The 26237-nt window shown below is 44.4% G+C and overlaps 1 protein-coding gene across 2 annotated transcripts in view; it reads left to right on the forward strand.

Moving 5' to 3' along the window:
* The window catches only part of LOC126412742 (uncharacterized), a 117304-nt gene that overhangs the window by 23737 nt on the left and 67330 nt on the right, over positions 1-26237 (forward strand). For both annotated transcript variants that reach the window (XM_050082479.1, XM_050082480.1), the window contains exon 2: positions 24134-24471. In XM_050082479.1, coding sequence (XP_049938436.1) covers positions 24134-24471 — 338 coding nt within the window. The remainder of the gene's footprint in view (positions 1-24133; positions 24472-26237) is intronic.

Raw genomic sequence — 26237 nt, forward strand, 5'->3', positions numbered from 1 at the left:
TCAAAATTGCCTTAATGGCGCTATATTTTCAAAAATCTTCCCATCTCGTACCTAACAAACTTAGGGATGGAATTTTGAACAATCCGTTGCTAAACATGTCAACAACATAAGGTCAACATCCTCTCCAAACTTCAAGTTTCTGCTGATAGCGTTTCGGAATGGGCGATGATGAGCCAGTGAAACAGTCAGGCCCTATTCTCCCCCCCCCCCCCACCCCCCACCCCTTCCCTTAGGGATTGACTATCCAGAAACACTGAAACACGTATTATTTTTTATTTCTGACCGAGAAGTTAAGTATTAGTTTTCATAGATGAAACTTTCGAAAATGCTTGATTAGGGCATTAAAAATGATTTTCCAAAAAGCTTTCACCCACTGTTTTTCTCCTTGGTGGTTGAATTTCCAAAAACTTCGAAATACACATTTGCTAACACTAATCGAGAAGCTAAATATCAGTTTTCATAGATGCAGCTTTAAAATTGTTTTGATAGTACCTTAACAACGATTTATTTAAAAAACTTTCACCAGCTATTTCATCCTCATAGGGGTTAAACTTATAAAAATTTTGAAACACGTATTTCTTTATTTCTGGCTGAGAAACCAAATACCAGTTTTCGTAGTTCTAGCTTGAAAATTGCACTACTAGCGACATATTTTCAAAAAACATTTTATCCGCTTAGGGGTGGAATTTCGAAAGATCCCTTCTCATACGATGTCTACATTATAAGGTCTTCTCCCTCGGCAAATTTCAGGTTTCTATTCTTAGCGGTTTTGGCTGGGCGATGATGAGTCACTCAGTCAGCATGTTGCCTTTCAAATATGAGAGATTATTGTAGAAATACGGTTCCTCGTACGGGTTGTCTGCCATGGAGCCCCGCGTTCAACAATGTATGCTGAATGGTATGCTCCGATACACTTGGCCGCTACAGCATTGTACTCGGTCATGAGGTCTGCCACAGACTAGTCAAGTCTCCGACCCCCTGTTCTCTGACGGGGCGTGGACGCCCAACAGCTTGGCGCCCGCCCTTGGTCTCTCCGTCTCTCAACCACTTACCGTAAGTGCTCACGACGGTAGAACGCATATAGCCGCCGACCAGCTTCGTCTTTTCCGAGATGTTAGTTCCCGGCCACCGAGCCACGGCAGTCTACCCTTTCTCAAAGCCGCGTATGTCAGAGAATTTCCCAATTTACGGCCCTTATCGCCGCTAGAATGATTCTCCAATTGTCTGTGCCTTGCTGATGTACACTATGTGACCACAAGTATCCGGACACCTGGCTGAAAATGAATTACAAATTCGTGGCGCCATCCCATCGGTAATGCTCTAATTCAATATGGCATTGGTCCACCCTTAGCCTTGATGACAGCTTCCACTCTCGCAGGCTACGTTCAGTCAGGTGCTGGAAGGTTTCTCGCGGAAAGGCAGTCCATTTTCCACGGAGTGCTGCACTAAGGAGGTATCTAAGTCAGTCGGTGAGGCCTGACACGAAGTCGGCGTTCAGAAACATCCCAAAGGTGTTCTACAGGATTCAGCTCATGACTCTGTGCAGGCCAGTGCATTACAGGGAAGGTATTATCGTGTAACCACTCCGCGACAGGCCGTGCCTTATGAACGGGTGCTTGATAGTGTTGAAAGATGCCTTCCCCGAATTGCTCTTTAACAGTTGGAAGAAAGAAGGTGCTTAAAACATCACTGTAGGCCTGTGCTGTGATAGTGCCACGCAAAACAACAAGGGGTTCAAGCCCCCTCCATGAAAAACAGCACCACACCATAACACCACCGCCACTGTTGGCACTACATACGCTGACAGATGACGTTCACCGGGCATTCGCCATACTCACACACTGTCATCGCATCGCATCATTTTGGACCGTGATTCGTCACTCCACACAACGTTTTTCCACTGTTCAATCGTCCAATTTTCACGCTCCTTACACCAAGCGAGGTGTCGTTTAGCATCTACCGGCGTGATTTGTGGCTATGAGCCGCCGCTCGACTATAAAATCCAAGTTTTATCACCTCCCGCCTAACTGTCAGAGTACTTCCAGTGGATCCTGATGCAGTTTGGAATTCCTGTGTGGTGGTTTGGATAGATGTCTGACTATTAGACATTACGACCCTCTTCAACTGTCGGCGGTCTCTGTTAGTCAACTGGCGAGGTCGGCCTGTACGCTTTTGTGCTATACGTGTCCATTCAGGTTTCCACTTCACTGTCACATCGGAGACAGTGGACCTAGGGATGTTTAGGAGTGTGGAAATCTCGCGCACAGACGTATGACACGAGTGACACTCAATCACCTGACCATGTTCCAAGTCCGTGATTTCCGCGGGTCGCCCCATTCTGCTCTCTCACGATGTCTAATGACTACTGAGGCCGCTGATATGAAAGGCCCCTCGTGGGAACGAAATGTGTCGGAGCTAACATTTCGTTACCCCCGGGGTTTTAGACTGGACAAAAATTAGTATTTACTCTTATTTACAATTTAGTAATTTCGTGATAATTGGCTACTTCGTGCAATATTGTCCCTTATTAATGGAAATCATGTGACTTTAGATAACTGGTACTGGCGTGCTACCATTATTTGACGAGACGGACCCTTTTACAAGCTGTAAAGGTTGCAATTTGACGGCTAGTTTGCCACGGCGCATCACACGCAAAAATGTGCCTACTGATTCGGGCGAGCGTCTTCAGAGAAACCATGGAAACCGTCGGACAAGACACATCCACCACGCTTTCTTTCGACTGACAGAGACATACACAGTCAGAAATCATGAACAGACACCAAACAAAATACGCAATTCATTGAATATATTATTACCTTATAGGTCGAATTTGAATTTTGGTAATAAATGGTGATCAGTTTCTCTTACACAAAACGTAAGTTGTTAAATGTCTGTAAGAAGGATCAGATTGACAGTTTTTAAAACATGAGTCTTCGAAGAAATTTCAAAAATGTATTGTGACAGAAATCTTTCTTGTTGGTGGAGCCGAGTGTGATCCTGTAACTGCATTCGATAGGCAATTACAATGGATTGAGAACGTCGGCACGACGTCAGGAGGTGGTTTGAGGGAAGGTAAAGATTTGGGTGTGTACGGGAAGGGAAGCACTTCTTGAAACTGTAACGGTATGGTTGGTCGAGGAACGGGTTGATCCTAAGGAAAGAGTAACGACCAGACCCCTATGGCGTGTCGGTCGTCGTGAAGGAGTGTGAACGCGTAAAACTGGTTGGGAAACATATGAAGATTTGCTCATGTACACCTACGTGGGTACTCCGCAAACCAGCGTACACTGCGTGGCGGAGGATATGCTGTACCAATAACATTCACTTGTTTATGTGTTCCACTCGCAAATAAAGCGAGCGAAAAACGAACGCTACATGCCTCCGTAGGAGCCCTAATTTGTTGTATCTTATATTCGTGGTCCCTATGTGCAGTGTATGTCGGCGGCAGTAGAATCGTTCGTGAGTCAGCTTCAAAAGCTGGTTCTCTAAATTTTCTTGATAGTGTTTCTCGAAAAGAACGTCGCCTTTCCTCCAGGGATTGCCATTTGAGTTCCCGAAGCGCCTCCGTAACACATATTGTTCGAACCTAATGGTGACAAATCTAGCAACCCGCCTCTGAATTGCTTCGACGTCTTCATTCAATCCGACCCGGTACGGGTCCCAAACACTTGAGCAGTACTGAATAATAGGTCGCAGAGGGTCCTATATGCGGTCTCATTTACTGGCCAACTACCTTTTCCTAAAATTCTCCCAATAAACCGAAGTCGACCATTCGCCCTCCCTAGCACAGTTCTCACATGCCCCTTCCATTTCATATCACTTTGCAACGTTACGCCCGGATATTTAACCGACTCGACTGTGTCAAGCACGACACAACTAACACTGTATCCGAACATTACAGGTTTGTTCTTCCTACTCAACCGCATTAATTTACAATTTTCCAGATTAAGGACTAGTTGCTATTTATCACAAGAACTAGAAATTTTGTCTAAGTTGTCTTGTATCTTCCAACAGCCACTCGGCTTCGACACCTTAGCGTACGCCAAAGCATCATCAGCAAACAACCGCAGATTGCTGCCCGCCCTGTCCGCCAAATCATTTATGTATATAAAGAACAAAAGCAGTCCTATCACAATCCTGACGATGTCCTTGTCTCTGATGTCATATGATCCTAGCACTGGTTTTTTTTCCCTTTTTTCTTGCTTCTGGGGCTTTTAGAGTCGCTGTCGTTCCTTTACTATCAAACGAATGCTAGCGGCAAGGTAGTACCTTCCATGTGATTCTTCTTTCCTCAGCAAGTCCATCAATCTTGAACGTTACTTTGCCTGAAGAGAAGTCAATGTTTCTGTTTCTCTCTCGGGTGTTTTCTAACCCCATTACACAGTTGACTACCAATTTATTAATGACTAAGAACACGAATTTCCTAGTTTCAGCTCTAACTTCGTCTGTATCTTTATGTTTTGTGACCGATTGCCTACTGCTCCAATAATCTTGCTGTTATGGAGGGGAAAGGTTGGCAGTTCTGTCCTTAAGATATGCGCGGAAAAAGTGGTTGATATCATGTTGACTGCCGCTCCACTGTCGAGAATTACAGTTCCTGGAATACCTTATACTGTAGCCTTTGTCGCTGAGATAAGACACCGACGCATAATCTCTTCCACACGTGTTGATAGCGCAAAGTTCTTCCGTTATACCTGTTCCGTCATTGCACCTGAAAAATCGTACCTCCTGCCTATAGTCCCTACGCACATTCTCTACCGCTCCTCCAGGGTGTGATTCGGTCGGTCTTATGTCTACGGCCTCTGCTCATTTTTATAAGCAGGGTCGTCTGAGACATCCGTGATTTTTGTTGAATCACCCTATCAGTGCTGATTCACGTGCGACGTTTGTTGTTCGTAATTATTTGGTTAACTCCAGTGTTGTGGTTGTGCATTAGAATGATTGTGATTATTACTACACTGCTGATCAATTGCGTTGTGATTCTGATTGTTGTTCTAGACTGGGATAAACCTGCGATCGGCTCGGTTTTGTCTACCGTAATTCGGTTTATAGACGGGTCCATTTCCAAATGAACAGTGATTGCATTTATTTTGCCCTTTGTAGTTGTTACCAAACTGATTTCTGACGTTGATGGTTACCGTTAGCTTAATGTTGATGTTATTAGGACAGCAACATTCTTGGACCTGACATATTACAATTTCCTTCCACCTAAAGTGATTTTAAATCTTCCTGGATCAAAGCGATTGAATCGAGATCGGAAGTGAATTCATCCAGGTTTTCATCGTTTACATGAATGAGTTTCTCACGAATCTCAGCCTGCAATTTCGCCTTCAAGATACACAGAATATCTTTGTGTGTAATGGGTCCATCCTGATACTGAGCTTTAAGTACTTTTCAAAATTGCATTGGAGATTACCATTCTTGTAAGAGAACATGTCCATGTTAAAAACTTCCTTTTTTTAAGCGATCTTCTGTCCCTTCAGACCAGTACTGTGACAAAAATACTCTCTTGAACTACCCAGAAGACTAACAAACCAAAAGACTTGAGTCCCCTGAATGTATACTACCACGTAGATTGTCTTTTGATATTCGCTCCGTGATCGGGGTAGAATACCACGAAATACCCTTATGAAGACAACTGGATTTACAGTTTTCTCGTCCGCCGTAAGTGGTTGGAAACGTCAGTGCTTAAGAAGCTTCTCCTCAATCAGTATCATCGCATAAAAATCGTCAGTCACAAAACACCGTGAGCTGAGTCTGGATTATATGCACAGAACGATTGATATGCTGGTGTATGGTTAAAGTCTGATGCGATGCCCGAGGTCTGTGGTTGTCGCAACTTGCCATGTAACTCTGTTCGAGTGTCTTTAATGGCCCCTCGAACCTCTATAACCTTAGAAAAATTCTCGGCAGACTTTGCTATTTGCGTTTTCCACTGAACCAAGTCGGAACGTAACTCATATTGTACTTCATTTAATTTTCTTTGACACTGGCTATCCGAAGCAAAATCTTCGATTGATAAATAAGGTACTGCTTCCTTTATTCCTTTACCAACGCCATTAAGCACTTGGGTTTCCTTGCCCTTAACCCACTCTTCTAATTCACTATTAAAATGGGTTTGATGCTCATCAAACTTAATTTCAATTAATTTCGCATAAGCGGGTGACATGTAGTCCTGCCTCAGAATCTTCCTGTCTAGTTCTTAAATCTTTAACTAGGTGTGTCACTTTCATTAACTCATCAGGAAATTTCTCCTGAGCTTGTTGTAGCTGATGTACCTTATTACAGATCTCGGATTGCTTAGTTGCAATTGCAGAAACCTGCACAGTCATCAGTTCAACGCCTTTTTTGGTTGATAATTCGTTTTGTTTGGTTCCGACATTGGTTACCTTTATAGACATTTCTTTCTGTTGAACCGATAAAAGTCTTAACTGAATCAAAATTTCCGCAAGCGGGCCGTAACAAATTGCTTGGATGCTGCGGCTTCTCCTATTTCTGAATGATCACTGGTGGAATGACCGTTACATTTTTGTTCAATTGCATGTTAAATATCATTTGAGTTCTAACCATAGCACACCAAAATTGAGTTTAAAGTGGTTAATACAGCCTGGTAGCGTCACTCAAGTAAGAAGTTCTCATAATCTAACACCTGACACTGTTAAAAATCCCTGAAAATATTAACACAAGGCACAGATTATCACTATACTAAATAATGTTTGAAAGTCATACAACTGTATCCAGATAGTAGGCGTCTACTTGACGAAACTGGCACAGAAGCGTAGTAGGTGAAAATGTTAACTATGCTTGCCTGGCCCACTAATGAATGATCTCTGTGAAAACTTTGGCTACAGTGCAATCACTACTCCACCCACAAATACATGCAACAAAATACAGCACATGCACTCTAAAATGAAATGGAAACGACGCACCACGAAGGATCTATGCAAACTGATCACAAACTAGTATTCGCAGGGGTACGGACAGAAAATGCAAGGTTATAAACTTTGGCGGCCGATGGATGAATGTGTGGCGCTGCAGCGCAGTTTCACCGCGCAGATGGCAAGGATAGCAAACAGGGGGCATCACGATACCAGAGCATAAAGTCTTTCCGAATTTCAGTCCGTATACTCAGTTGGACAAGCAACTGGGGCTCCCAGAGAGGTGCCTGAGCAACGTGTAGTTGGGCTCAAAGAAACCGGTTGGAGTAATCGGCGAATGGCTCGACATTTGAATAGGTGCGATGCCACTATTCGACGATGTTGGCAGGAATAGGTGAACCATGGCCGAACATAGCGCCAAGAAGGAAGCAGTCGACCTAGAGAGATGACAGAACGAGAGGACGGAAGAGTGGTCAGAGAAGTACTCAGAGCCCTGGATTCTTCATCATTATCGACCCGACGTGCAGCTGGTGGTTTCGCTAAACGTACACTCCTGGAAATTGAAATAAGAACACCGTGAATTCATTGTCCCAGGAAGGGGAAACTTTATTGACACATTCCTGGGGTCAGTTACATCACATGATCACACTGACAGAACCACAGGCACATAGACACAGGCAAGAGAGCATGCACAATGTCGGCACTAGTACAGTGTATATCCACCTTTCGCAGCAATGCAGGTTGCTATTCTCCCATGGAGACGATCGTAGAGATGCTGGATGTAGTCCTGTGGAACGGCTTGCCATGCCATTTCCACCTGCCGCCTCAGTTGGACCAGCGTTCGTGCTGGACGTGCAGACCGCGTGAGACGACGCTTCATCCAGTTCCAAACATGCTCAATGGGGGACAGATCCGGAGATCTTGCTGGCCAGGGTAGTTGACTTACACCTTCTAGAGCACGTTGGGTGGCACGGGATACATGCGGACGTGCATTGTCCTGTTGGAACAGCAAGTTCCCTTGCCGGTCTAGGAATGGTAGAACGATGGGTTCGATGACGGTTTGGATGTACCGTGCACTATTCAGTGTCCCCTCGACGATCACCAGTGGTGTACGGCCAGTGTAGGAGATCGCTCCCCACACCATGATGCCGGGTGTTGGCCCTGTGTGCCTCGGTCGTATGCAGTCCTGATTCTGGCGCTCACCTGCACGGCGCCAAACACGCGTACGACCATCATTGGCACCAAGACAGAAGCGACTCTCATCGCTGAAGACGACACGTCTCCATTCGTCCCTCCATTCACGCCTGTCGCGACACCACTGGAGGCGGGCTGCACGATGTTGGGGCGTGAGCGGAAGACGGCCTAACGGTGTGCGGGACCGCAGCCCAGCTTGATGGAGACGGTTGCGAATGGTCCTCGCCGATACCCCAGGAGCAACAGTGTCCCTAATTTGCTGGGAAGTGGCGGTGCGGTCCCCTACGGCGCTGCGTAGGATCCTACGGTCTTGGCGTGCATCCGTGCGTCGCTGCGGTCCGGTCCCAGGTCGACAGGCACGTGCACCTTCCGCCGACCACTGGCGACAACATCGATGTACTGTGGAGACCTCACGCCCCACGTGTTGAGCAATTCGGCGGTACGTCCACCCGGCCTCCCGCATGCCCACTATACGCCCTCGCTCAAAGTCCGTCAACTGCACATACGGTTCACGTCCACGCTGTCGCGGCATGCTACCAGTGTTAAAGACTGCGATGGAGCTCCGTATGCCACGGCAAACTGGCTGACACTGACGGCGGCGGTGCACAAATGCTGCGCAGCTAGCGCCATTCGACGGCCAACACCGCGGTTCCTGGTGTGTCCGCTGTGCCGTGCGTGTGATCATTGCTTGTACAGCCCTCTCGCAGTGTCCGGAGCAAGTATGGTGGGTCTGACACACCGGTGTCAATGTGTTCTTTTTTCCATTTCCAGGAGTGTATGTTGGCAGAAATAGAATCGTTCTGCAGTCAGCTTCAAACGGCTGGTTCTCCAAATTTTCTCAGTCGTGTTCCTCGAGAGTAACGTCCCATTTTTTGCTTCTTGCTACTGACTGGAGCCACTCCAGCCAGTTGACGGATCGTAATATTGTCGATGTGGTAGAGCAGAGAAATGCCTAATGATCTTTTCAGTGTCTACATTTTCATGACATGTAGTGAGTGCACAGCACTTCTGGGTGTGGGCCGACATTCTGTACTATGTAGTGCAACTGACCTCACCCTTGTGAGGCATATCTTCGGTTACAGGAGGATAGGCGTCTTCTTATCGTAAAGAATACCGATGACGCCTCTGAATCGCATCCAGGTAACTCTGATTCTTATTTACAAATTCTCATTCACACAGCCGTCACTCTGTATGCGACAATCTAGATATCGGAATATGTCCACCGTGGTAAGAGGAACTCCATTAATTTGCTTAGTTCCAGGAGATGGAATCGTTTGAGGTATTCAGTCTTGAGTATGTTTAAACGCAGGCCAAATCTTTGTAGACCATCATACCATGTTTAGACCTGAGTTTCAATACCGTCCCTGGTACACGCCGCAAGCATCACATCATCTACATATAGTATCGTCCACGGTACACACTACTGTAAGTTACGCGATATGGTATCCATTATGGTAACAATGGGCAGTGGAGACAGGTCTAGCTCCTGCTGAGCGCCAACTATCAAAGGAAAGCTGTCATCCAGTACAGCATAGCGTCGGACATGGCTGCTAGTGTTTATGTATAACATTTTCACTCAGTTGATGTTGGTTTCAGGAACTTGATTATCGCGAAGAGCATACCAAATCATCTAATGTGGTATTTGATCAAATGCCTTCTGGAGGACAAGAAAGGCAAGATGCAGTGACTCCTTTTCCTTGCAGAATTTTTTCATCAGCTGGCGCGCACCAGAAATTGGGTCTATCGTGCCACATCCCTTTACAAACGCATATTGATGCGCTGAGAGCTGGAGTATGTCCTGCAGTTTGTCATCAAGGATGTGGTCGAATATCTTCACAGTGTGGGAGAGGAGCTAAATTGGGCAGTAGGTTGGTACTTGAGACAGGGTCGTCCTTGCCCTTAAACATAGGTACTGTGACACTAGATGACCAATTGGTGGGTATATGGTTGCAATGAATGGCGGAGACGAAGAATTCTTCCAGCCAAGTGGTAGTTTTGTCGTTGAGTCCCGCAGTTTTCCAAACATCTGGAGGAAGGTCGTCTAGCCCTGGAGGCTTTCAATATTTCGTGTTACGAGTAGCAACTTTGACCTCATCTGTTGTGATACACGGAACTGGTACAATCGTGACATTGCCTTTTGGTGTTAGTGGGTGAGGGAATTCAGTTTTTCGATATTTCACTGAAATACGCTCGGAAACGTCACAGAATCATCTTTCTGGCACGGAGACGATGACCATTTTTGTCTTTCACACGCGTGTACTGTTCTATGTCCTGACCCGCTCTACACGGTGCTCTGGCGAGTCGGTAGATGATTTTGTTCCCTTTTTTTAGTTATTATCTAATTAGTCACTGATAATATTGAAATAAACGTCCTGGATCACATTCGCGATAACCTAAATGAGCGAGCACAACCTTTGGAACGAAAATTACCCCCAAAACATCACAAAACCACGTCCACTCTGAACTACACCCCTTACACATTACATATTATCGCCCATTGGACAATTGTTCAGTTGACGTCTTGCATCATCTGAAAAAAGGAAAAAATCACGATTCGCATGGTGACACTGTACGCCTTCAGTCATCTGTCCAGTTTTTGTGTTGTTAGCACCATTGAAGATGCGCAAATTTACGAGGAATGTTCAGTAAGTGATGCAACACACTTTCTTTCTGAAAGCGGGTGGTTTCATTCAGGATTCCAGTAGACCGCATTATCCGCCTTTCTGTCGGCTATAGAACCATTTTTTTGTGATTCTTGAGTTTTTCCAGGCGTATTTGATAATCAAAATATCCACGGGTGTACTGCCGGTCTACAGTGTCCAACGGGCACAATATTTCGGCGATCATACATGTCGCCATTATCAGGTGAACTGACGGACTGAGCTCCTGTGATCGCGCCGGCACGGAAATCCGTACGCTATGGCTGCTCAGAGGCAACTGGATTCGGTCGCGGCGGCGGCCGATTTAGATACCCTCCGCCCGCGGCGCGCTTCCTGCGCTGTCCACGCCCCGCGCCACGATCGCGCGGTGGAACAGATTGCGACGGTGTCTGAGATGACGTCGGTGTGATGGCTCTGTCCGCCGTGGTCGTCGCAACTATACGTTTGCTCGATTTACTCTTGATTAACCCAATCGCTGGTTCCCAAGCCTTGCTAAGATTATAGCCATAGTCACGGTTTATGAGGTCGTCATTGGTGCGAATTTCGACGGGCTCTCTAACAACGCTGTCCCAGTATCTCGACGTCTGTACCAGAATCCTCGTGCGTTCATACTCCATAGCGTGATTTTCCGACAAACAATGTTCAGCGACCGCCGACTTGCTCGGATACATCAGTCGAGTGTGCCTCTGGTGTTCAAGGCATAGATCCTCGACTGTACGCATCGTCTGACCGATATACGACTTGCCACATTGACACGGAATCTGGTACACGCCGGCCTTCCTCAAACCGAGGTCATCTTTGGAGCTCCCCACCAGTGCACGAGTTTTATTCGGAGGACAAAACACAGTACCGACCCGGTGTTTCTTCAAAATGCGGGCGACTTTCCCCGAGAGTGCGCCTGTATATGGAATAAACGCAGTGCCTACCTCCTCCCTCGTGATTTCATCCATCTCCACAGGTAGTGATTGGGCGGAGAGCACGTTGAATCTGCCGCTCTGAGTATCCATTTTTTTCGAAATACAGTTCTCAGATGTTCCAATTCCTGGGGTAGACTCTTTGCGTCAGAGATAGTGCGCGCCCTATGTACTAGAGTTTTAAGCACCCCATTCCTCTGTGAAGGGTGGTGGCAGCTGTCTGCGTGCAAATACAGATCAGTGTGCGTTGTCTTCCGATACACCCCATGACCTAGAGAGCCGTCCGCCCTTCTCTTGACCAAGACGTCGAGGAAAGGTAATTTACCCTCCGTTTCAGTCTCCATAGTGAATTTGATGTTGGGGTGTATGGAGTTTAGATGCGTAAGGAAGTCAAGGAGTTTATCCATACCATGTGGCCAGATGACGAACGTGTCCACGTAACGAAAAAGCAAGTAGGTTTCCATTCGGATAACGACAGGGCTTCCTCCTCGAAGTTCTCCATGTACAAATTCACTACCACCAGTGAGAGTGGGCTACCCATGGCGACTCTCTCCGCTTGTTCGTAGTATTCTCCATTAAAAAGAAAATACGTGGAAGTCAAGACATGCCTAAAAAGTTCAGTGGTCTTCTCGTCAAACTTCTGACTGATCAATTCTAGTGATTCTCGGAGGGGTACCCTCGTAAACAAGGAAACGACGTCAAAACTCACCATGATATCTGACTCATCCAACCTGAAGCTATCAAGGCGTTTAACAAAATCCACGGAATTACGGATGTGATGAGGCCATTTACCCACATAAGGACTTAATATTCCCGTCAGGTATTTGGCCAACAAATATGTAGGTGCCCTGATGTTGCCGACAATGGGGCGTAAAGGTACCCCCTCTTTGTGAACCTCCGGGAGTCCATATAGTCTAGGCGGTACGGGACCTTGGGATAACAATTTCTTAGCGTCACCCTCCGGTAAATCTGCGTCCTTGAGAAGCGACCTCGTCTTGTTCTCCAGCTTCTTTGTGGGGTCAACGCTGATCTTCCGGTAGGAATAGTCATTTAGCAGGCTCTGCATCTTATCAGTGTAGTCCTTATGGGAGACAACAACTATAGCATTGCCTTTGTCAGCCGGTAAGACAACAATTTCAGAGCGCTCCCTCAGATCACGAATGGCCGCCCTCTCTTTACTGGTGATATCTGACTTCATCGGCTTGGATTTCGTCAACGCACGACAACTTTCACGACGTATTTCCTCTACTGATTCAGGCGGAAGTCGAGCTGCAACCTGTTCAACAGCACTAACAATTTCTGCGACCGGAGTGAACTTCGGGGTGGGAGCGAAGTTGAGACCTTTCTGCAAAACCGAGACCGCATCATCACTCAACACCATGCCACTCAAATTGATGACAGTCTTGCACGGAACCTGCAGAGATGGTTTGTCAAAGAGACGTGAGAACTTAGCTGTTTGACGTCCCGTTGCCTTCTTATGGGCGGAATCAGCTGCAACCCAGGTGGCACCATCAATCCAATCCCAGGAAAAAGAAGTGAAATTACTAGCCAGTTGCAAATGTAGTTTGAGTAATTCCTGTGAGATAAACTCAAGGCTCCGGCGGGTGAATTGCACTATCTCACGTACTAATACGAGGCTGGCTCGTTTCTTGATTCTCTTAGCTGCTGCAGAATCGATGTGATGCATAACCTTAGCAAAATTTGGAACAACATTCGCGGAACGACATCTCTTTAGAAAGGCAAGAGTACTTAGCAAACGACATCTACGGTGACGCAACTTTTCAAATTTCTTCATGCTGCGGTACATCTCCTGCCCGTAAAGTTGTATGATGTGATTCTTGAGGTTCTCCCGGCGTATTTGATAATCAAAATATATCCACGGGTGTACTTCCGGTCTACAGTGTCCGAGCACAATATTTCGGCGATCATACATGTCGCCATCACCTTATCTGCGTGTATTCCATATACAGGCGCACTCTCGGGGAAAATCGCCCGCATTTTGAAGAAACACCGGGTCGGTACTGTGTTTTGTCCTCCGAATAAAACTCGTGCATTGGTGGGGAGCTCCAAAGATGAACTCGGTTTGAGGAAGGCCGGCGTGTACCAGATTCCGTGTCAATGCGGCAAGTCGTATATCGGTCAGACGATGCGTACCGTCGAGGATCGATGCCGTGAACACCAGAGGCACATTCGACTGATGTATCCGAGCAAGTTGGCGGTCGCTGAACATTGTTTGTCGGAAAATCACGCTATGGAGTATGAACGCACGAGGATTCTGGTACAGACGTCGAGATACTGGGACAGTGTTGTTAGAGAGCCCATCGAAATTCGCACCAATGACGACCACATAAACCGTGACTGTGGCTATAATCTTAGCAAGGCTTGGGAACCAGCGATTGGGTTAATCAAGAGTAAATCGAGCAAACGTATAGTTGCGACGACCACGGCGGACAGAGCCATCACACCGACGTCATCTCAGACACCGTCGCAATCTGTTCCACCGCGCGATCGTGGCGCGGGGCGTGGACAGCGCAGGAAGCGCGCCGCGGGCGGAGGGTATCTAAATCGGCCGCCGCCGCGACCGAATCCAGTTGCCTCTGAGCAGCCATAGCGTACGGATTTCCGTGCCGGCGCGATCACAGGAGCTCAGTCCGTCAGTTCACCTGATAATGGCGACATGTATGATCGCCGAAATATTGTGCCCGTTGGACACTGTAGACCGGCAGTACACCCGTGGATATTTAGATTATCATTTTTTTTTTCAACATAATCTCCGTCCAATGAGACGGCCTTACTTTACCTATCTGGGATGGTCGGCGTAGCCGGTTAGGGTGGCCGAGTGGTTCTAGGCGCTTCAGTCCGGAACCACGCTGCTGCTACGGCCGCAGGTTCGAATCCTGCCTCGGGCATGGATGTGTGTGATGTCCTTCGGTTAGTTAGGTTTAAGTAGTTCTAAGTTCTAGGGGACTGATGACCTCCGAAGTTAAGTCCCATAGTGCTCAGAGCCATTTGAACCATTTGAAGGTCGGAGTCGGAACCAATATCTTGCTGTATCAATAACTTCCCCATCATCCACGAGGGACTGATGACCCTGTAGTTTGGTCCCTTTATCGCTCAAACCAACCTATCCATCATCCATGCACTGCTTCCCGTGGAGTGCATCCTTCATTGGGAAAAACAGATGGAAGTTGGAAGGCACGAGATGCGGTCTGATGGATGGATGACGAAGAACAGTCCAGTGAAGCTTTGTGAGCTCCTCTCGGGTGTACAGACTTGTGTGAGGCATTTCGTTGTCACAGAGGTGAAGTTAGTTTGCATGTTTGTGGCGACGAGCACGCTGAAGCTGTTTCTTCAATTTCCTAGGGTGCACAATACACTTCAGAGTTAGTTGGGAGGACAACAAACAGTATAACCCCTTCAGAGCTCCAGAAGACCGTCACCATTACTTTACCAGCCAACTTTTCTTCAGAGGGGAGTTGGTGTGGCGCCACTCCATGGATGTTATTTTGCTTCCTGTTCGAAGTGATAAAAACATGTTTCGTCCCTTGTGATGAAGTTCTAAAAAGATTATCACGATCAACGGCGTAACGCGCAAGCATCTCCGCAGAGATGGTCAGTCCTTCGTTAGGTAGCGAGGAACCCAACGGACACACGCCTTTGAGTAGTCCAAGTGGAGGACGAGTGTGGTGGCACTACCAACAGAAACGTCCAGCTGAGCAGCGAGGCGTTCGACTGTGATCCGTCGAGAACCGCGAATGAGAGTGTCCGCACGTTCCAGCAGCGCGGGAGTCACAGCAGTGCGTGGCCGGCCGGCACGCGGGAGATCGGACAAGTTTGTGCTACCTTTGTGCGATGTAGGCTGTCTCGCTCAACGACTCACCGTGCTATCGTTCACTGCCAGGTCTCCGTAGACATTCTGCAAGCGCTTATGAATATTGCGATACTCTGTTTTTTTCCAAAAGGGACTCAATGACAGCTCTCTACCTGGAACGCACCTCGTTTACAGACACCATTTTGAAGGCTACGTATAGCGCAGTCACCTATTGGAACTTCATGAAACCATAGGGCCTGAAGTGGGAATATTCCACGATATCCCACTACAAATACGAAATTTTTACAACAGAAACTGTCCGAGAAGGAAAACGAGTTGCATTACTTACTGAACGCCTCTCGTATGTGCCGCTATGCGCAATGGCTTGTAACCTTCCCGTATATAAAAATTTCCTGTACAAAATTGACTGAGAATTGAAACTGATAAATTTTGGACGTAAGCAGCGCTACGTCATGGCCCTGTGAAATCAACCTGAATAAACTGAAAAATTCTTACCTCATAAATGTGCCGCTGGGTAATGCTATATATATATCTGCTCCTAAATGGCATAGCTTAGTGCAATGCTGGCCTATCTACTACTACTAAACAACATTTGTCTGAGATTTGCATTATCAGAAAAAAAACTGACTTTGCTTGTTGACACAGCTGCATAGCTGGTCCTCTGATTATCAAACAACACATGACTATGATCTGGGAAAATTTATAAAATATTTAAATTCAAGTAAATGACTGGTAAAAAATTATGTTCTGAAAAACCTTATTATTGAAAGCATTTCTGCAAACCATTACATAAAAAATTGAACATTACAAGTCTGACTTAATTAGTGCTGACAAATCATAAAAAGACTGAAACAAATTCATATTAACATCTCAGACAACAAATTTAAGTACGCGCATGGCGATGAAGAACAATAAAGTTTACTTTACACTACATGGCAATGAACTGCGCTGCAGCAGCGGCGACTGCTATTGCTCTTACATGGCTACCAACTGTACTGTAGCGGTGAGCTACTACGACTTCTGCTCTGTAGGAGCGAGCGATTATTATTGCTGCCGACACTGCTCTGACCTGCGATTCTATTGCAGCAGAGATGTTTTATATCGCAGGCAGCGCGTGTGCAATTGATCGAAATTACATTTGCTCCAGTAGGATAGTGAACAGTAAACATCTTACATAATGAACCCCTTACAGGCTTCTGCGAGGTACCCAGTTCCAAATGTTAACTGACTTTGCCTGTAAATCATTTGATCGTTTACCTGGCACCAAACGTCGTCGGTCGCTAAGCGAAACAGCGGCACAGTCAGAATTTGTTTGAATTAAGGTTCGTGACGGTCTGTCTGTTTTTGGAATCTAGTTTTAAGTTTCGTGATCAGCTAGTATCCCTACACAGTCCGTTTGCCTACCATATTTCAGCACGTTTCTGTAAAGTTTATGTTTGTGCGTCAGTGTTAAACCCGTTTAGACACCCTAGTTCGCTCATTCCTTCCTACCGTTTGACGTGCTGTTATGTTTCCACCTACGTACGATACGCAAAACGTCGATCAGGGTTTCCCTGCCAGTGGTTCGTGACGTTTTACTACGTGCCATAGCTCTTAGGAGGTTGTTGCGAAATTTTATTGCATTCAAAGGTCTAAATCTTTAACGTTTATCATACGAAGTATGTTACATTTCGACGCGATCTATCCTGGTGGGCGCCAATCTGCGAGTGTTTGCTGATAACGCTGTAGTGTATGGGGAAATGTAAGAATTGAGTGACTATAGGACAGCACAGGATAGCTTGGACAGAGTTTTTATTTGGAGCGATTTAATGCGGATGAGTAGCAAAAACAATAATGTAATACTTGAATACATAATTAGCAGTGTGCTGCTTGATACAATGGTTCAAGTGCGCAAAGTTGCAAAGCGACATGAACTCGCTAGAGCATCCATTCCTGAGTACTGCTCCAGTGTTTGGTACCCACACTAAGTCGGATCAAAGACAATTATCGAAGTAATTCAACGAGGTGCTGGTAGATTTGTTAGCAGTAGGTTCGATCAGCTCGCTAGTGTTACGGAAATGTTCCGTGGCTCAAATGAGGACCAATGGAGAGAAGAAGACCTTCTTTTCGAGAAACACTATTGAGAATGTTTGGAGAAACGGCATCAACGTACATTTTGCACAAGAACTGGGAAGATAAGATAAGAGGAATCAGTGCCCGTGCGAAAGCAAATATACAGTCGTTTTCCCTCGCTCCATTTCCTAGTGTAACAGAAAAAGGAGTGACTTGCAGTGGTTCACGGTACCTACCACTATTCATTATACGGTATTTTGTGGGGAATGTATGCAGATGTAGACGCAAATAGAAATTTCGAAACAACCTGAACCGGTCATCTCTTAAAATGCGAAGTAAATTTCATATCTCCTTGTCGTTAATTAGAACGACAGTAATAGTATGGAGCACTGGCCTCCTTTCTCAACTCACTGTATATGTGTGTGGGTGTGTACCTGTGGGTGGGTGTGACTAGGGCTTCCCGTAGGGGACACTAGTCACCTGGTGCAAGTCTTTTTAGTTGACGCCACTTCGGCAATCTGCGTGACAACGAGGATGAAATGATGATGAAGACAACACGACATCTAGTTTCCGAGTGGGGAAAATTTCCGAACCAGTCGGGAAAAGAACCCGGGCTCCCGCATAGCATTCTACCAGTCTGACAACCTTTTCTTTCTCAAGAAACCACACGTAAAAAAAAAGCGCCATAAAGGCAGAAAATTGTGACAAAATGATCAGGTACGCACTCCGGTAATAAATGAAAATAACTGACTTGTAACATTATGCCAAATAAAGGAACATCGGAATCTCCATTTCTCCAACAAAGGAGGGCCAGTCGTCTTCTGGAATCCCCAGTTCGTAAGGGTTCGTTCGCGTATACCACCCAGTTATGGAGGCAGACGACTCACTTAGTGAAAAGAAGGGTAAGGGCGCCTTGGTTACTTGCTTGGGTTCAGTGTACACACTGGTAAGAGGGGAGTTTCAGTTGTTATCTGCGACAATATCCACCATGTTAATGTGGGAGAAACCGAGAGGTAAAATCAGAAGAGTGAGCTGATACGGATGAACAGCAGAAACGCAAATGTTCTCAGTGTGTGTCGTATCGAATAGGATTCCATGTCAGGCACTGCCCGGCTGGTTAGCCCGATGGTAGCAGACGAAATCAACTGGTGCGCTCAACGTTAGGCCTCTCGTGGTCTCGTCGAGGTTTCCAGAGATACATTTGTATCAGGCCTGCTGTAAAGATGTTCTTACCACCTTCCGTTCTTGCGAACTCATCAACCAGCAGTTTTACAGGCTTCGTAAATCTGAGTAAAGGCATTCAAGCACGGGGTCCCTACACTGGCAAGGGAGTAGTGTTAACAGTCAGCACCATCCCCTTCAAACACCAAGGAGGAGGAGTTTAGTGTTTATGTCCCGTCGACAACCTTGTCATTAGAGACGGAGCACAGGCTCGGATTAGGGAAGGATGGGGAAGGAAATCGGCCGTGCCCTTTCAAAGGAACCATTCCGGCCTTAGCCTGAAGTAATCTAGGGAAATCACGGAAAACCTAAATCAGGATGGCTGGACGCGGGGTTGAACCACCGTCCTCCCGAATGCGAGTCCAGTGTGCTAACCACTGCGCCACCTCGCTCGGTCTTCAAGCACCGAACAGAGGACAAATGTTGATATTATGTTTTCCCAAAAGGGCAAAAAATCCCGACTCGCAGAGACACATGAAGGGAGAAGAGTGCACTTCGAATGGTTCCGTGATATTCTCGGAAATCCGTCACGCAGAGTTGGCCGGCTGCCTCCACCTCAGAAGAATGTGGAGAAGAGAGAACCTAGTCTACAAAATTACGTACTTTTTGAACAGGCAGTACTTTCGGCATCAGTAAAAGTGCGCAAAACCGTTGACGATCGGTTTTAGGTCAGTGAAGCAGACCATTGCATTTTTGCGTCTTGCTTCTCCGCATTTAGTACTGACAGTACTGTTACAAAGCAATAATATAATATGGACAGATGTAGAATTTTCTCGAAGTCCTCTCCAGCCAGCACCAAGCCAAGCCACCGCAAGCCCGTGCCGCAATGACGACAAACCGGCAGAACGCCGACATTGCGGAAAGCAAATACTGACTCACTTCGCACCAGCGAAAGGTTGAATGGTAAACTCTATATCATGTATTCGGCGACGAGAGTGGTCACGTCGTTGAAACAGTAGCGCTTGATTTCTTAAGAGAGAATAAAGGCCTCACAAGAACACCAACCACCCCGCCGATATGGCGGAAAGGCGACAAGCTGAAAGCCTCGTATCGCGTTGAACATAACGTTTGGGATTTAATAAATGAATGTTATGTTAGACAGGAAGTCCCTTTGACGTTATTACTATCACCATGGGTGTTGAAATTACGAGATACAAGGACAATTTTCTTTCTCCACAACCTCGTCACTATCCGGCAGCTTATTCTACGAATATGAAATCTGAGGCAATTAGTACTGGCTGTTAAATAACGAGAAAGCTTTCTTTACCTTTTTGGTGTCTTTATTTTCCTTTCGAACACTACTAATTGCGATCGCCAAAATTATACCTGTATATGCTGCTTTTATGTGTTAAATACGACAGAAGCCGCAGTTATAATTAATCATACTACGCTTCCATAAAAGAACAGTCGGAGACAAACGTCATGCGTGTGTGAGTTTCGTGTGTATGATTGTAAGAGTGTCCTTTCTGAAGAAGGCTTTGGCTGAAAATTTATGTGAACACTTTTTTCATCGTGCCTGCCTTTTGCTCGGCGTGTGAGTAGCAATCTATCCGTTTCATAGTATAGTTACGCCCTCATGAGGTTTGTTGTAAATATTCCACTACCCTTCAACAGGAACGGTGATGTACGTAATTATAATACCAGAAAAAAGTGTCATTCATTACGCCACATCAAGGCTGTCTATAACACAAACGGCCGGCCGAAGTGGATGAGCGGTTCTAGGCGCTTCACTGGAACCGCGCGACCGCTATGGTCGCAGGTTCGAATCCTGCCTCGGGAACGGATGTGTGTGATGTCCTTAGGTTAGTTAGGTTTAAGTAGTTCTAAGTTCTAGGGGACTGATGACCTCAGATGTTAAGTCCCACAGTGCTCAGAGACATTTGAACCATTTTGTCCAGAAACAAGAGTTCACAGTGCAGCAACCAAAAGTTTTGATCAATTACCCCCTGATATATAAAATGCCTGACACACAGCAAAGTAAAATTTGAAACTAAGTTGAAAGAGTTTCATAACTCCTCCTAATCCGCGTATGATTGTCTATTTCTGTATGTGTAAATGGTGATAGCTAACAATTACTAACTAACATCTGTTTGTCTTTAATTAAAAATCGTAAAAACTAATAAATGATCAGTATGGAGGCATATTTACAAAAAAGTTGTTGTCACTATATAATGACTTGTGCCACATCATTTACTATTTAGCGTTATAATGATACATAGAACATGAAACTAAATAACTATCTACTGGTATTTCACAAAGTATGGTATGGAGTTATATACTTTGAACATCTCAAAATGAAATTCGAAAATAAAGTCAAGCGGATGATCGAAGTAAACGTAAATTACAATTGTGCTATGTTTGATTATTCCTGAAAAACTGACAGAGTTACTGACGAGAAATATTCCGGAAAAAGAAGCAAGTAGGCTTCTATTGGATAGGTAGACCTACATCTTACACAGGTTTGGCTATCATTACTACCATACACGTTAAAGCAAATTATTAGTTTTAATGGCTCTTAACCGTTTGAGACCATTATCTTAATCACATTTATTGCATTCCACAATGGTAGAAGATGTTTAAAAATTATCTCTTTTTTATCCTGTAAGTTGCTTTCATTGGCTACACACTGAATGCCGCACAGTAGGTAAGATTTTAAAGTGAAAAGATGGCTAAACTATAGTGAGACTAATGCACTGACAGTCTAATAAAACAAGAACTGTGTTCTGCATGCAGGTATACATCTACGTAGTTCTGTTTCTCTGATATTTTAATAAAAACATGGAGGTAAAAAGAAGCAAGGTGACACTACGGACTTGCGGTGTACGTTGTTATGAAGTGTGAGTGGGCAAGGCCTGTCGCCACTTTAAATAGCTCAAAACATTAGCAGACTACAGTTTACGATTGCTTCTTGTTCATTATTTCAGTCGTATGCTCGCAACAATTGTTTTAAAAACCAAAAATTATAGAGCTTATATGAATAACGTATTATCAGGAAGGCACTTTCGAGCGCTTTTCTGTTGAATGAGTATTTCATCTAGAAATACGGCACATTTGGTCTCGTTAATATAACATGTTTTTGTAGATATATTTCGAATAACTAAGAAGAGACGAATGTGATGTGAAAAGGATGCTTTCGTAATGCATTTTATTGCACTTTTTCTATGTTTGTATTGACAGCAAATGAAGCTGTTTTGCTTACTGGTATTACTTCCTGTTCGTCATATTTTCAGCTTTCAAATCATATGTTCAACATCTTTAATGTTCACGTTTGCAAAAAACTTATCTAAGCGTCCTTTGTTAGCCCATAGAAGTGTGCAATGAGGAAAGAAGCAGGGCGTGCTATCGTGCCCATGTCAACAAAGTTAACAAATATTGAAATGTCAAAGAAACAGAACTGCATGCAGATTGAGTTCTTATTTTATTAAATTGTCAGTTCATTTGTCTCACTGTAATTTACACATCTTCTTACGTTGAAATCTTGACTATGATGCGCCACTCAGTGCGTGGCCAATAATAGCAATTTATAGGACAAAACAAATGATATAACATTTTAAACGCCTTCCAGCATTACGGAATGCTGTAAATGTGATTAAGGGAATGGTCTCAAACACTTAAGATCTCTTAAAGCGGATGTTTTCCTTTAACATGTATGGGTGTAATTTTTTAAATGATGGCCTAACCTTTGTAACATGTAGGCCTACCTTTCCAATAGTAGCCTATTTGCTCCTATTCTCGGAATATTTTTCGCTAGTAAATGTCAGCTTTTCAGTGATAACCAAATAAGCACAATCGAAATGTACGTCTACTTTGACTTTTGAATTTCATTTTGAGTTTTTCAAAGTATAGAGCCCTAAACCACGCATTGTGATGTACCAATAGTTAGTTGGTTAGTCTGATGTTCCCTGTATGATTTACACGATAAATCGTAATAATGTGGAACGAGTCAGTATGTACTGGCATGAATATTTTTTATAAATATGCCTCCATCCATGCGTATCATTTATTAGTTATTTAATTAAAGGCAGGCAGAAGTTAATCAGTAAATTTTACCCATTAAAGGCAGGCAGAAGTTAATCAGTAATTTTTACCCATTACCATTGACAAATTACATTAATAGACAACTTTTTGTGAAATAGGAGGAGTTATCAAAGGGAAACGTTTTCAGTTTAGTATCAGATTTTACTTTGCTGTGTGTCAGACATTTTATATATCAAGGGGCAAGTAATCAAAATTTTTGATTGCTGCATTGTGATCCTCTGTTTGTTCTACAGACAACCTTAATGTGGCATAATGAATGTCTTTTTTTCTTCTGATACTGTAATTATGTACATTATTGTTGCTGTTGAGGCGCAGTAGTATATTTACAACAAACTTCATGAGGGAATAACTATACTGTGAATCGGATAGAATGCTACTCACACGCCGAGCGGTAGGCAGGCACAACGATAAGAATGTTCACATAAATTTTCATCTAAAGCTTTCTTCACAAAAGAAGAAAAGCACACATACACATCCATACAACCATATACACAAAACTCACTCACACATAAGGCCGCTGTTCTAGCCAGAATGTTTTTTGAAGGGGGAGGAGATGTGAACAGTGAATATAATTATCGGCGAGAGCAATTTAGGGCATTCGATGCTGCCCCAACAATCAGCGCAGTTACGTAGCCATGTGTTATGCGACGGCGAGACTGTTGATGTCGCAGCGTTTGTGATCTGTTGTTCAAATGTTCAAATGTGTGTGAAATCTTACAGGACTTAACTGCTAAGGTCATCAGCCTCTAAGCTTACACACTACTTAACCTAAATTATCCTAAGGACAAACACACACACCCACGCCCGAGGGAGGACTCGAACCTCCGCCAGGACCAGCCGCACAGTCCATGACTGCAGCGCCCTAGACCGCTCGGCTAATCCCGCGCGGCATTTGCGATTTGGAAGGCAATGAAAACCACAGGAAAGAAGACAGAGAATGAATACCGAGAAAAGTACGGCAAATATAAAGTCATATGAGAGTAATAAAACCATTACAATAAAAGTAAACAGTGCAATAATAACTCGTGTATAGACTACTGGCCATTACAATTGCTACACCTCGAAGATGACGTGCTACAGACGCGAAATTTAACCGACGGGAAGAAGTTGCTGTGATATGCAAATGATTAGCTTTCCAGAGAAGAATACCCGTTTATCATCTGCATATCTTCCTGGTGTAGCAATTTTAATGGACAGTGGTGTATTTCCAATCTTATGCAATTCAAAGAGTAGCCTAAGTTAGCTGTAATGTTTTCGATACTCAATATAATATTTGATCGATGTAACGGTGAGTTGTGACACACTCCTTACACCATTTATTTGTTTATTTATTTACTTTCGCAGGTTATTTGTCCATTTTGGCGATTTTCGTGGCTGCAGGTGACATTATTGCTGTTCGTAGGCACGGTGCCGTCGCAGCCAGTGCAGTTTGAGTGCTGGAATCGAAACAGCACTTGCTCCTGCACTGGCTGCTCGCACCTGCCGACGAACCTACCACCGGGTGTGACTAGAATCGACATGATCGGAGACGGTGTCAGTCCCTTCTATTTTCCTACCAACGTCTTGCCCCAGTACGCTAATGTCAAATCAGTCTCTGTCACCAACTACAGTATGGCAACTGTCCGCTCTGGAGACCTTTCCTCTTTTGTGAATACGATGGTGATCGATCTATCAAACAACAGGTGAGTACCACTGATTCATCTTATATAGTAATTTCACCAGAGTAGATACCCGTCAAGCCCCTCTAGGATTTGTCACTGCCTCAACTCTGTCACACAGTTTACTTCACATCACTCATTTGCAATGAATGTGGATGGTGCTGTTTGCCGTTTCATGGATGCTGAATTTGAAAATTAAATCAATTTTTGGCTATAGGTCTCAGTTTTCTTGGGCAGTTTCAATATTCAGTAGTTTAAATTGCTCAAAAATATCCAGACATCTACAAAGAACATAAACCTCAGTCCAAAAATGTACATCCAGGAAATAAATGTCGTTTATCAGCAATTCCGATGAGTGACCTTTTTCGGTATAAATGAGTGGCGCTTATTCATAGATTCCCAGGAGACTTAGTCTGAAAGTAATACTTTTCCACAGCATGACCAAATTTAATTCTGCTCCGATTTGTCATGCAGTCAGTCTCAAGGAGACACATGACAGTTTTAAGCTATTGCTCACGGTTAAACAGAATGAGAAATACAAATGGCATACATCTATAAATCTCCGGTTAATGGCAATTCTTTTCTGTATTCAAAACACTGTTGCTTTCTGTGCGTGTAGGACAGCGGAGACACAAATAAATACCATTATGGGACATATGGCCTACTAGGGAGGATCTTCTTTCAAGACAGAAGAATGTGGTGAACGTACCTCTTGTTCACCTCAGAAACGAGTGTCTACCTCCACTGCACATTAAGTTGAGTCTTGTCAACAGCTATGTGTGTGCTGTGGACAAAACTTCATGTGCATTCATATACATGCGAGAGGAATTTCCAACGATTTGTGGAGTTAAAACGAAGGACCGCGTGGGATTAGCCGAGCGGTCAGGAGCGATGCAGTCATGGACTGTGCGGCAGGTCCCGGCGGAGGTTCGAGTCCTCCCTCGGGCATGGGTGTGTGTGTTTGTCCTTAGGATAATTTAGGTTAAGTAGTGTGTAAGCTTAGGGACTGATGACCTTAGCAGTTAAGTCCCATAAGATTTCACATACATTTGAACATTTTTTAAAACGAAGGAAAAAAATGTGAGACCCCGAATCAAAGAATGCATGTGGGGGAAACATTTCCTTGGCTTCTTGAGAGATTTTTAAGGAACGGTATGGCCATCTTTCACAAGCGTCTGTAAAAACTGAGATCACAAGTCTTCATGCACTGTAACATGTTACTTAAAGTGCACTTCTGGAATGATCATTTGGATTTTTTCTCGGATAACATTGCGCTGTTCGTGACGAAACTGGAGAAAATTTCCACAATAGAGTGTCAAAATGTTGTCCGACTATTGCTGGTCATTAAGAAGCGATTTTGCTGAGGCAAAGTGCCACAGGAAAAGGCAAGCAAGTATTTTAGGTTCGATTCTTTAGTTTCATTTAGTCTGTTATTCTAGCCATAGACGCACAAATAAAATTAAACTTAAACGGTTAATAATTGTGATTTTACCTTAATAATAGAGCTGTAATTTTTCCCGACATTTTAATATTTTAGTTTATGTTAAATAATTATTCAAATAGGAGGAAAACTGTATCTTGAGCCAGTTGGTGATCACCATAGTGATGGCCCAAGGGGCATTCTAATAGAAATTTACAATATGGAAATATAGATTAACCGTATAGAAATTCTAAGTAGGATCAAAATAATAAAAGTAATTTGTTGTTTCTTAAATGGTTGGTAATATGATTTTTAGACCTATTTTGTTAACCGGAAAAGTTACTTTCATATGTGTTTATTTGGATGTTCA

The sequence above is a fragment of the Schistocerca serialis genome, chromosome 7 (assembly GCF_023864345.2).
Source record: "Schistocerca serialis cubense isolate TAMUIC-IGC-003099 chromosome 7, iqSchSeri2.2, whole genome shotgun sequence".
Lineage (NCBI taxonomy): Eukaryota > Metazoa > Arthropoda > Insecta > Orthoptera > Acrididae > Schistocerca > Schistocerca serialis.